Genomic DNA, 13981 nt, shown 5'->3' with positions numbered 1-13981 from the left:
CAATATTCAACAGAAAACGAGTACTTTTATGTTATTTATGACCTTTTTTAAAAATGTGATTCATTTGGATATTTGATTAAAGAAATCATCCATTTTCCAAGCCGCTTATCCTCACTAGGGTTGCATTTGTGCTGGACCCCTTCCCGTCTCACTTCAGGCAGGACCTGACCTGATAATTGTTTCAATAAAATGTCTGAAGAAATAATAATAAAAAAGAAAATAGTTAAAAATACATAACATATACAGTATTGGAAAATATTAAATTATTTAAACTAAAACAAATACTTTTATGTGTTTTATGCAGTTTTAAAAAACGTGATTGTATACTTTGAATAAAAAAATAAAATGTCTAAAGAAATAAAAATAATTAAAAAAAAGAAAATAGTTAAAAATGCATAACATATACAGTATCAGAAAATATTAATTAATTTAAACTAAAACAAATACTTTTATGTGTTTTATGTAGTTTCAAAAAACGTGATTGCATATTTTGATGCTGCAGATTAATAGGAAAAAATTTGGAATTTAAAAAAAATACTCAAAATTATTAGAATGTTATACAAAAAATATAAAAACTAGGACTACCAAATAAAAATCATATTGAGGGCAGGATGAAGTCATTTTTATTGGTTTGATGAAGAGTCAAAAACAGGGAATGGGGAAAAAAATGGCAAACCGGAAGTGATGTCAGCGACAGAAAGGAAGACGGTGACCGAGCGCTGACCCAGGCGCAATGCGACACTACAGGTCTTGACTCTCGGGGGGTCTGGTCCTGGCGCGGGCGTGCGCCTCGCAGTACAGCTCCCCCCCCACGAAGAAGTAACCTTTCTGCTTCAGGTTGACGTCGCAGTCGGCGCACACGAAGCAAGTCGGGTGGCGGAACTTGTCGCGAGCCTTCACCACCGTGCCACTGGACCAGGAGCAAATACGTCATTTGGGACCACCCACGCTTTTAACCCCCCCCCAAAAAAAAACAAAGTCGCTAAGAAATATTCGTGAGCTCATTTCAAATGTTCCGTTGTATGGTCGTTATGGCGCTTTCGCAGGTGCAGGTAAGACGCTCAGCCAATTGCAACGCTTGAAATAAAATGACATCCAATACCAAAATGGATGCAGAATTTAAAAAAAAATTTAAATAAAAGATCCAAAGTACAGAAAGTAAAATGTTTGCTCTTTTAAAAAAAATAAATACATAACAGTTATTTAAATAATGACAAATTATGTTGGAAAAAATTAACTATAACACGATACATTAGAATTTTCTTATTTTACATGAATATATATTTTTTTTGTAAAGTAGACAAAAAAACCTAAAGAAAATAAAATGTAAAAAATTATGAATAATCTATCCATTCACTGAGCCGCTTATCCTCACGAGGGTCGCGGGCGTGCTGGAGCCTATCCCAGCTGTCAACGGGCAGGAAGCAGGGTACACCCTGAACCGGTCGCCAGCCAATCTCAGGGCACATAGAAAAAAAAACAACAACACCACCTAGGGACAATTTGGAGTGTCCAGTTAATGTTGCGTGTTTTGGGGATGTGGGAGGAAACCGGAGTGCCCGGAGAAAACCCGCACAGGCCCGGGGGAGAACATGCAACGTCCACACAGGCGCGGTCGGGATTTGAACCCCGGTCCTCAGAACTGTGAGGCAAATGCTCTCAACCAATCGCGCCACCGTGTAAATAAAGTGAGGATAATTTCAAATGAAGAGTTGTTAAAAACAGACAAACAAACCAATAAATCAATAAATAAGGCAGCTCGGAGGCCGACGAGTGATTAAATGCTACGCTGTAATTATCATGCAACATAATAATAATAATAATAATAGTAATAATTTAGCATGTAGCATGCTAGTGTGCACTCACACGACGCCATTTCCACACTTGTCGCAGATGGGAAGTTTCTGCAGGTTTCCAGCAGGTGCGCTGGGCTTGGTGGTGGGGGCCTTCACCGTCCTGGTCACCATTGGTTTGGTCCCTGCACCAAGAAAAACAATCATCAGTGACCAATCATTTCAACGGGCGGACGACTGGCGAAAACCAGAAAATACTCTCAAGGCGGCAGAGATGAGATCATGATCACTGAAATAATGGCAAACTGTAATGCTTGAACAATTTGAAAACTTTTTTTATTTTTATTTTTAGAAGAAATTAATAATTTATTTAAAGGAATTATAAAGCCCATATTTGTATTTTTTTTTATAATTTAGATCATAATACTTCGCTTTGCTTATGTTTTTTTTTAATTATTTTACACGAATAAAACAAAAAAATCAAGAAAAAGGACAAAATGAAAATAAAATCAAATAAAACAAATACAATGAAAAAATACAAAATTACATTAAAGTATATGGGATAGTTTTTGTTGCTTTATTTTACCTAAATGAGATGGAAAAAATGTTTGAAGACAGCAGCTAAAATACAGCTGAATAAAAAAATAAATAACTAAAAATAAAGAAAAGGTTTGTTTTACAAGAACTACATTCAAATAAATATCATGAAAATAACAGATAAATAAAAATATTTTTAAAAATGTATATAAGTATAGGATTTTATATATATATATATATTTTTTTTTCTTTCGGCTTGTCCCTTCCGGGGTCGCCACAGCGTGTCATCTCAGATGAACGCACATATATGTTTGGCAGCAAAACTGCAAAAGAAAAAAAAAAAAAAAACTTTCCAACCTATGCAACTAATGACATCACCTCTCAGTTATGGAGTTATTAAGTAAGATGACATTGGCAATATGAGCCTATAACATACAATTACATTATGATAAATGTAATGAAAACCACAAATTCTGTGAAAACAAGTATCCAGAAAAAAGTCATCTTTGGCCAGATTACAAAGATAACATTCTCAAAGAATTTATTCCAGCCGTAAAACTACAATTTTTTTTTTTTTTTAATGGCGTTAGCCTACAATAGCACGTTTGAGCTCAATTTCAACGGACCGTCGCTCTCGATATATTCCTGCAGCGCCTTGAAGGATCCCGACTGGCGCGGTTGCTCCGGTTCCTCGTAGTCGTGCTGCAGCATGCGGTAGACGTCGGAATCCTCGATGTTAGCCAAGGTCCTCGGGCTGTGTGGATATGTTAGCATGTCACATTTAAACTATCAAGAATTATGTATGCGGCGTGTGCGTTTGTTGGTGGGGGGGGGGGGGGGGGTTCAGCCGCACATCTCAGGTTTTTGACGTTCTAACGACATCGCTATTTCGTCGCCACCCTTTTGCTCGCTAGCTCACAGGCTAGCGAGTTTTATAAACGGTTAACCTTCTCTTTGTCGCAGATGCGATGCGGGTGCGACCACACAATTTAAATTTAGCGAGTCCAGAAAAGACTGTTGTGTATATTAAATGGAACGATAACCCGCCCTACTCTGCTCCTGATTGGCTAGCACCAAGATATGGTTTGCACTTTGGATTCGCTGTGTGTGGCAGCTCTTCACCAACACACATATACTGTACATAATTGTGTATTTACTGCAGCGTGAGAGAGAAATAATACATTGATTAATTAAGAAATTAATAATATAATATTTAAAAAAAAAAAGAAATATGTTACAATATATTTCACTTGTGAATCTAATATTTTTTAAATATTTTTTGTAGTGTTAGATTTTTTAATCACTTGAAAATAACTTTCAGTTAATTTGTAATTTATTTCTATAAATAAATGTTTTGTTGAAAATTATTTTTTTGGATGTCCGATATAAAGATTGTTTTTTTTTCCTCATGTAAAAATATCACACTTTATGAAATGTAATATTTCAAAAGTAATTGTCAACATTTTTAGGGGACTTTTTGCTGTGTTTTAAATATCTTTAGATTGTTTTCCATTTTAAAACTTCATGTATTTTTTTTCTAATGCAATTTTCCCAATTAAAATTAAATGAAATAGTTTAAATAAATAATGCAAATAATTAAATCATCAATTAAATACATTTAAATATATCATGTATAATTATTATTTATTTCATCTTGAAAAGAATGCCTGTGAAATACGGGCTGAGAGATAAAAAAAAAATTGCAACTAGGAAATTTGCATTATGGAATGAAATGTAAAAAAAAGTAAAAGACTTTGCATGAAAATCCGGCAATTACAAGGCAAGGCTACAACCTACAAAGTACACATTGTACACAACCCGCATGCCCTAAAATGGCGGCCTGAGGAAGTGGCCTGGAACAACCGATTTCGACTTCACGAGGTTATGCAACACAAAAGCTTCGATTTATGCATAATTATGTCGTCACGGCGACCCGTCGTACATCAGACGAAAGACACACGAGCGCGTGGTTCAAAACTTCGTCACGACCGACATTCGGGATTTGCAAATCATCGCGTCGGGTTTTTATATTTACGCCTTACACAACACACACGACGGATGAAGAGTTTGGAGTGCTATTGTGATTTTTCTTTTTTTTTTTTGAAATTTATGGCGGTGTCGACCTGTTGGGCTTGGGCTGCACGAGCCCTTTCATCTGCCCCTCCATGGCGTCCTGGATGTTTCCGGAAGAGTAGAGTCCAATGGGGGTGTTGTAGGTGGTGCTGACCACCTGGCGCGTGTCGTCGATGTTGGCCGCCGCCACGAACGGCTGAGCTCGCCGGTTGTGCGCCACGCCGATGGGCTTGTAGTCCTGCGCAAACGGCGAAAACTCATCACGCAAGGGAGGGAATACGTATTAGCCGGTACCCCGAATTATGAGTTTTTTTTTCCAGTTATCAACTGTGGCTTGTTCCTTTTTTTTTTTTTTTTTTTTTGCTTTAAGAACACATTTAGACATTCAATATAATAGCACTCGGTCATATATTTTTTATCCTCTGTAAGGAGCTGAGGAAAGCTGTGAGGAATTGAGACATGCATACTGGACAGAGGTAGTATAGAGTAGTAGTAATAGTAGTAGTGGGGGTAGTAGTAGTAGTAGTAGTAGTAGTAGTATAGAGCTGTCCATCTTTCCTGTGCTGCCCCCAGGTGGCCAAGGCAGGGAGCAGCACAAAGGCCATTCAGTTGACGGAAATTTTAAATGAAGAAAAGATCAAGTAATTGTGGGTGGCACGGTGGTGACTCAGCTGGGAAAGCGTTGGCCTCGCAGTTCTGAGGTCCCAGGTTCGATCCCGGACCCGCCTGTCTGGAGTTTGCATGTTCTCCCCGTGCCTGCGTGGGTTTCCTCGGGGCACTCCGGTTTCCTCCCACATTCCCAAAACATGCACCGTTAATGGGACCCTCTAAATTGCCCGTAGGTGTGATTGTGAGTGCGGCTGTTTGTCTCTAGGTGTCCTGCGATTGGCTGCCAACCGGTTCCTGCCCGTTGACGGCTAGGATAGTCTCCAGCACTCCTCCCGACCCTTGTGAGGATAAGCAGCTAAGAAAATGGATGGATGGATAACGTAATGACAGAAAAGCTATTACAGTATTTTCTAGTATCAAGCTAACACCACAAATACTTGATTTGCAATTCAAGGATTCAGTTCATTTCATTTGTTTTAGCCATCCATCCATTTTCTGAGCCGCTTATCCTCACAGGGGTCGGGGGGAGTGCTGGAGCCTATCCCATCTGTTAACGTGGCAGGAGCCGAGGTACACTCTGAAATGGTTGCAGGCCAATCGCAGGGCACATAGAGACAAACAGACGCAGTCGCAATCACACCTAGGGGCAATTTAGAGTGTTCAATTCATGTTGCGTGTTTTTGGGGTGTGGGAGGAAACCGGAGTGCTCACCCGGAGAAACCCCACGCAGGCACGGGGAGAACATGGAAAATCCATAGAGGGAGGGCAGAGATTGAACCCGGGACCTCAGAACTGTGAGGCCAACGCTTTCCAGCTGGTCCACCGTGCCGCTGCATTTGTTTTATATACGAATAAATTATCTGACCAAAAAAGGACACACTGTATTAAAATTGTTAAAGTTACGGTAGCACCGCATGAGTGAGTCCAATAATTATTCGGACGTTTTCCTCCAAACCTGGGGCTCGGCTTCCAGGTTGATCTTAAAGGGGTTGACTTTGCCGTCCTCCGTCAAGCGCGGGGACCACAGTTTAGCCTCGCTTCTGCAAGGAGCAAAAACAATAAAAACAAACAAACAAAACGGGATGGTCAGATAGCAGGATTTTGTTTCTCCTGAAATTGATCGAACAAATTTCAGCCTCATTTTTTAATAAAAATAAAATATAAGAACAAATATTTAGCATATTTTAAAAATAAATACATTTTTTTTCTCACATTTTCTCTTAAGTTTAAGGACTCTCCTCATTTTAAATATTCCCACTTTCATATTTTTTTCAATAGTGTAAAATCTTATTATTGTGAAAAATGGAGCCATAAAATGTTCACTAGATAATAAAAATTGGAATCCCTTTTAAATTCTTTTCTTTTTTTTTTTAATTCTTAAAATTTCAAAACTATAATCGTAAACATTTTTAGGGGAGTTTTTCCAGTGTTTTAAATATCTTTAGATTTTTTTTTTCGGGTGAGGGATGTGTATTGTAATTTTAAAACTTAACGTGTTTTTCAAAATTGCAATTTTCCCAATTCAAATTAAATTAAATAATTTAAATAAATAATACAAATAATTAAATTATCAATTAAATACATTAAAATATATTATATATACTTATTATTTATTTCATCTTTAAAAAAGTATGCCTGGGAAATATGAGATGAGGGACCCAAAAATTTTTTTTGATCTCAAATGTTTTTCTTTTCAAAGAAGAAATAAGATGAGCGCGGCTTCACCTTTCCACAGTGAGCGTGAGGTGATCGGCGGCCTCTTTGATTTTGTTCTGCGCGTCACAGTGCAGCATGTCGGCGGAGGACGCGCCCTCGATGGCCACGACCAGGTCGCCGGGGCAAAGGTTGGCCAGCGCTGCCTTGCTGCCGGGCGTGATCTACGGGGTCGGGGGTGGCAGAAAGAGGAGATTGGGCAAGCGGTCGACATCCCGACAGCTCAACGGTATCTCCGGGATCACCCGGTTCCCCATTTTGACTGATTTTATATGCGCTAGAAACACTGAACCTCCGTCTTCTGGAACCAGGAAAAAAAAAAAAAAAAGTTTGTTTCAAGCTTGATCCTTTTTTTAGTAATCAAAACACGGCTTGTTTTCACTAAAAATACCAATTTCTGACCAAAAAGGGGCTTTCCGCTCAACCTCTCATAATCATCGTAGTACTGAACAGATGGGAAATATGGGTAGAACTAAATGGAACAGTCCTTAATCGGTTCAGGTCATACCAGGAGGAGTTATTTTGTAACTATTAGAAGACTCTTCAATCTCATCAAATGGCTACGACCCATGGGGTCCCTCAGGGGTCAATTCTTGGACCCCTCATGTTCAGCCTGTACATGCTACCCTTGGGTCCAATTCCTCAGAATTTGAATTTTGAATATCAGGCCTGAATGACCTCTACTGGTGCTTCCTAATAATGACTTTGCCCAATATTGTGCCCAGCTTACCTCGATTAATTATTATGTTTAATTCTTATTCCACAATGATAAATGAATCCGAGACAAATGCTGGCACAAACAACATATCCTTACTTATTTGGTTTTCCCAGGACCGCAACCCATCCATCTATCCATTTTCTTCACTGCTTATCCTCACGAGGGTCACGGGGAGTCCTGGAGCCAATCCCAGCTGTCAACGAGCGGGAGGCGGGGTACACCCTGAACTGGTTGCCGGCCAATCACAGGGCACATTGAGACAAACAGACAGACTCACAAACACACCTAGGGGCAATTTCGAGTGTCCAATTAATGTTGCATGTTTTTGGGATGTGGGAGGAAACCGGAGTGCCCGGAGAAAACCCACGCAGGCACGGAAAACTCCACACAGGCAGGTCCAGGATTGAACCGGGGACCTCAGAACTGTGAGGCCAACGCTTTACCAGCTGAGCCACCCTGTCGCCCAGAAATCATCCCATTTAGCACGCATCTATTTACAGTATATGCCCATAGAATTTTTTTTTTTACCTTTTAGAACCTTCAGTCCAAGTTTTAAGACAGCAACCTCCTTCAACACCTTGGCTCACTTGGCGTTCGGGGTCGTTTTTTTTTTTTTTTTCTTTTTAAATTAAACTATGATGTGATGATAGTCGAGTCGAAGTCGATTAATCGATGATGTCGATGCGATTTTTTTTTCTTTAGCAGAGGAGGGCGGCCCTCAACTATTCTGATCCTCCGCGGGACCACTAGCGAAAATCTATTGTGACAAGCGGCGAAACTCTTGAAACCACGCCCCCTCCTTCAAAGCGCCGGCAGAGTTGGCGCACCGCGTTGATCCCCAGACAGTAACGGACACGATCTTGTATCAGGGAAGATTAACAAGAGGTCGCAGAAGATCACGCCGCAAGGCTTCCAAAGACGTTTGGGATCGCCGACGTGACCTTATTGTATTACTGCACGTATACCCGCACAATGAGGTCATGTGACTATAAATAAGGCCTTCAAAGTGCTTTCCAAAGAGGGGATTCGATAGATAGAGAGAAAGAGAGAGAGAGAGAGAGAGAGATAGAGAGATAGATAGATAGATAGATAGATAGATAGATAGATAGATAGATAGATAGATAGATAGATAGATAGATAGATAATAGATAGATAGATAGATAGATAGATAGATAGATAGATAGATAGATTTTTGGGGGGGGCTTGGTTCCCCAAAATATGTTTTGGGAAAAACCTTGCTTCTTTTGTGTGTGTGTGTGTGTGTGTGTGTGTGTGTGTGTGTGTGTGTGCCAAATATATACATTGTTTCAATAAAAATAATTTTTTTAAGTTTTAAAAATATACAATTTTAATAATGCAGCTTTTTTTTTTTACCTTTCTGAAAATTATTGTACCAAAAATAAACTTTTATCAATTTGTGAGCCAAAATAACTTTGTGTGCCCCCAAATTACTTTTAAAAATATACTTATTTAAAATATACAGTACTTATTTTGAGTTTGTCTACTTACTTACTTACTGCAATTAATACAAGATGGATGAATTAAAATAGATAGATAGATAGATAGATAGATAGATAGATAGATAGATAGATAGATAGATAGATAGATAGATAGATAGATAGATAGATAGATAGATAGATAGATAGATAGATAGATAGATAGATAATTCCCTCAGAAACGTGTTAGCAAAACTACAGTAAAAAAACATGTTTGTTGTAAAAAAATAACGTAAAATGCATGATTTGCACAACAACTTGTTGGATCAAAACATTTGAAATAGACAATTTCGATTTCTGCAAAAAAAATTATTAGCGGCAATATCGCACAATACTCTCTGCACCTATGGGTTAGCAAAAAGTATGTGCAAGCAAAACTCACCCGTTGACAAAAACTTTCAAATTTCCACAGAAACGACTTTGAAAAAAAAAAAAAACATAAAAACATGCAATTATGATTTCCAGATATTTGTTAGTGAAAAACATTGTACAATATGAAATTTTCATAGATAATTTTTTAAATATTGCTCACGATTTCCACAGAAACAAGGAAATGTGTTAATGCATATATCGGATGTAAAAATCAATCAATAAATGCTAAATTTGCAACAATATTTTAGGACATTTTGTCAACTAGCAGAGAATGGATGCATATGAAGAACCAAAAATAATTTTGGCACAAATCTGATTTGAATAATATATTAAAAATTAATTGAAAATTGCCTGAATTTTTCAATGCCAAACATACATTTTCCAGTGTACGGTATAAAACAAAACAAAACAAAACAAAAAAAAAAAAGAAATTAATGACAGCATTGAGGCATATAAATAGCACGGGGCTGTGTTCTAGCTGTCATGTAGCCAAAATGAGCGCACGCAGCTGGTGAACATGAAGCAGCATCTGCCAAACAAATAAGCAGATGTGACCTCAAGGGAGCGCTTGAGTCTCCGGCCCAAAATCAAAATAAAAACACTGCATAATGAAGCGTGCGTGGGCTAACAGCGGGGATATATTTGCATGTGCGCTATATAGTTATGCACGTTTTGATATATTTATGCGTTGACAATCTGTCTGCTTTGCTTTTACAGGTAAAGAAATTAAAGTGACCGGTTAACACATCACGACACATCAGAGCCGTTCCAAGTTACGACTTTACAGTCCCAGGACATCACTACTTATTTTTTTGAACTCATATTTTTTTTTTTTTTGTCTTCAAGAAAAACTTTGGAAATAGGTCACTAGACTAGAACTGTAATAATTAATCGCAGTTGAACAGAAACGTGTAAAAAGAAAAAAAAACTGAAAATATATAAAATTTGCTACCAAAGGTTTTGATCATTTTTAATGAGCATTAAAACATGGATGAATATGTTTAATTACAAGTTTAACTATTGATTAAAAAAAACAACGCTGTCAATAAGAGTACAACAATTGCACGTGAAGGCTGAAAAACTAGCGCTAAACTGATGTAGAATTATTTGAAGTGTTGACTAATGTGAGACTAAATTGTTTGAACAGGTCGAGAAATGTTGAAGGAGTTTTTAAAGTTTTCAATATCTTTTGATTTGAGAATTTTCAAGGAGTCGCGGATGTCAAGCGCTGTAGCGTCGTGTGGCGGAAGCCTTGAAGAGCTTCAAACTAAAGCTTGGTCATCCTCAGGGCATTGCATCAATCGCAACAGGAGCATTCGGTTTATCCATTAAATCCATAATTAATAGAGTGGATTTTATGAATTTCGATGAATGAAAATAGTCAGAGGTGGGGGGGGGAAAGCCTAAAAAGGCAACAGATAGATTTTTATTTTGAAGCCGGCCTGCGCGTTGCGGTAGTGACCTCCGGTGTGGCCGCAGTGAGTTATACGAACAATCTTGTTGCGGATGGCAATGTTTCAACTTTTTAACTGGAGCCACAGATTGACCTCAAAATGGTTTCGACTTAAATTTAATGGAATACTGTACAAACCATCATGTAACAAACTCGTAGCCGAACGAGTTATCGCGGCAGCCCGATAGCATGAGTTCCGGGTTTGGTCACGTGACAGTTGCGAGGAAACTCGTGACAGTAGTTTCAGCTCCCAGCAGAGGGCGCTCGTACTCAAGACGGTTGCCTCCAAGAATATGTAAAAAATTCACGACATAAACGCAACATTTTTCACAATACCGTGTTTCGACTAGTGAGGGGACAGAATATATTCGTACCAAAGTCCGCCCTCCCTCCCTTCCGCTTTAGAGTTTGCACGGTTCAAATTGTTCAATAAAGGTGGAAGAAGTGTGTAAAATGGGGGTGTCAAACTCGTTTTTCTCGCGGGCCACATTGTTGTTCCGGTTTCCCTCAGAGGGCTGTTATGACTTTGGAACAAAAACATTTCATCATCTCATCATATTCACATGATCAATTTCTGAACTGCTTTTGGAATCAGAAATCAAGGGTCATGTGTTTTTTCAACTATTCACGCTTGGTAACACAAAAATGCTTGTAATATTTGAAAGTTACCATTTATGATATATGACAATTTGAAATTTTGGTACAGATTTTCACAAAGAACCGTGGAAATCGACGCTCTAGATTTGGCTTTGCGGGCCACACAATATTGCGTGGCGGGCCAGATCTGGCCCCCGGGCCTTGAGTTTGACACCACCTATGGTATAAAACAACTCGAAATTTTAGACTTTTATTGGGAGCTTATTTTTTGGGGCGTGACAATTACCGTACATGGCTCAGCTAGTAACGGCACAGAAAATGCATAAATTGGAATTCCCGTACATGTTGAGCACTCGTCGGCATTCACGCATTCAAAATGCGCGTGTATCTCTTTAAGAAGAAATACAGCCGTCATTTGTGTTTACATTCTGCCGGAGGCCCATAAAGTCCAGGAGGTGACGTTCCCGTCCTAAAATGGAGGTGGAGGCGTGCACCCGTGCTCGCAGGCTTTCAAATGATGGCTCCAGTTGTTCCTGATGTCTTTGCTAAAAATAGAGGGGCGCTGGTGATGGATTAGTAGATCGAATTGTTGCGATGTTCCCGCTCTTATGTCACCCCTCAAAAGTTGTACACGCTGCTAACGCGCGTTTGCACTCGCGTTATTTATGTCACGCATTTGTTCCACCCGAGCGAGGTTTTCTTCCCATCCCTTCCGAAAAAGATGGCAACTTTTCATTCGGTGCTTTGTTAGAAAGCGAGGCCAAGCCTTTTGCGTGTGTGTGTATATCCGGTAATATCGATGATCGGAGCCGCTTATCCTCACGAGGGTCGCCGGGAGTGCTGGAGGCTGTCCCGGCTATCATCGGGCAGGAGGACCCTAAAACTGGTTGCCAGCCAATCGCAAAACACGTAGAGACAGACAACAGTCGCACTCACAATCGCACCTGGAGTCTCCAATATGTATGTATAATATATAATAAAGTTTGTTGCATTATAATTAATTGGACACTCTAAATTGCTCCTCGGTGTGATTGTGAGGGGGACTGTTCTCTTGTCTCCATGTGCCCTGCGATTGGCCGGCGACCAGATCAGGGTGCCCGGTGACAGCTGGGATCGGCTCCAGCACTCCTCGCGACCCTCGTGAGGATAAGCGGCAAAGGAAAATGGATGGACGGGTGTTGCATTATACAGCATGCATACAATGTCGAAAAACACAATAGAGAACCACACTGACCTAATGACAAATGTGCACAATTTCTGTTCCACAAGAGGCCCAAATTACAAATATGAAACTGTCCAAAAGTCATGATTTTTATTAATCCAGTAACGATTTCAAATCATCTCAGACTAACTAATACATTGTACCACAAGGTGGCGCTGGAAGGTCATATTTGGAGACATGTGTCATGTTTGAGACATGGCGGAATGACACATATCTGGGCCAATTACAAGTGTCAACATTGGAAGGAGGAAGCAATATTGGAGGGGGCGGGGCTTTGCGGCCATGTTCAAATGCAACTAAAATTGTAATCGTGTAAATTTCCCAAATTTTAATTTACACATTTCCTCCCAATAAAGGGTTACAATCACATGCGTTTTGTCCTTAAGTTACATAAATTACATGTAGTTTCTCCCACATGTACTCACAAACTATTTTGTGTAAGCCACCCCTCTGGCATGAGTAAATATGTATGCAGTGGATATAAAAAGTCTACACACCCCTGTCCCAATGGCACTTTTTTTGTGTGTGATGGAAAATGACATCGGTAAATCATTTCAAAACATTTACCACCATTGTCATCCAAAACCTGTAAATCAACTGAAAAAGGAAGAGAGATAGTTTAAATAAGTTGGTTGCACAAGTGTCCACACCCTCTTAAAAACAGATGATGAACCAATCATACTCAAACTCACAGGATTCAGCACTGACCTGCTAGCATTTAAAGCGTGTCTATTTAACTCAAAACGTACAATAGACTGGTAGGCTCTAATTTATGTAATAATGTATTATTTGCCAATTTTTTTTGTAGTCACATTAATAGTGGATAAATCTTTGAAATGATGTATCATCTCATGTTCCTCAATCGTCAAAATCAGGCATTTGACCAGGGGTGTGTGCACTTTTTCTACCCACTCAATATGTGTGCAAGAATGTAGTGCATGGTACTATTTGTAACTAAGCCCGTAGCATACACACTGACTGGCACAGGTGCAAAGTCGCACCCTGTCGACGAGCCCACCCCTCACTTCCGCAGGAACTTTTTTTTTTTTTTTTAGAACATTCTGGAAAATCAAAGAAATAAACGTACCCTTGAGATGGTCAGTGGCTGGTTGAAGTCCTTGCCGCCCACCAGACGGAACCCCCAGGGGGCCGGTCCGTTTAGGACCACCTTGAACGGCATGGCCCCTTTAAACGGCGACGTCCCAGCACACTGAGGGGAATCTGAGAGCACGGTCATATCAAGTATGGGGGGTGGGGGTGGGGGGTCGCGGCAGTGGAACGGGTCCCGCCCCCTGAGCGGTACCCGCCGTTCTTGTCCCGAATACTTCACTGACGTGAGGACGGGCCGGCCCCCTCCCCGACAAAAAAAAAAAAAAAAAAATTATCCCCAGACAGCTT

At 39.7% G+C, this 13981-nt stretch overlaps 1 protein-coding gene across 1 annotated transcript; it reads right to left on the bottom strand.

Annotated features, from left to right (window-relative positions):
• Nucleotides 1-600: 600 nt before the first annotated feature.
• Nucleotides 601-13814, bottom strand: LOC133506099 (PDZ and LIM domain protein 3-like). Its single transcript, XM_061829868.1, has 7 exons — nt 13671-13814; nt 6738-6889; nt 5968-6052; nt 4454-4641; nt 2957-3084; nt 1867-1978; nt 601-910 (listed from the first exon to the last, which is right to left on the bottom strand). The coding sequence occupies exons 1-7, from the start codon at nt 13761-13763 to the stop codon at nt 742-744; spliced, it is 927 nt and encodes a 308-aa protein (XP_061685852.1). The 5' UTR covers nt 13764-13814; the 3' UTR covers nt 601-741.
• Nucleotides 13815-13981: the final 167 nt, after the last annotated feature.

The sequence above is a fragment of the Syngnathoides biaculeatus genome, chromosome 9, assembly GCF_019802595.1.
Source record: "Syngnathoides biaculeatus isolate LvHL_M chromosome 9, ASM1980259v1, whole genome shotgun sequence".
In the NCBI taxonomy this organism is placed as follows: Eukaryota; Metazoa; Chordata; class Actinopteri; order Syngnathiformes; family Syngnathidae; genus Syngnathoides; species Syngnathoides biaculeatus.
Note: the sequence above shows the minus strand (reverse complement) of the source record. Positions and strands in the feature narration are given on the sequence as shown.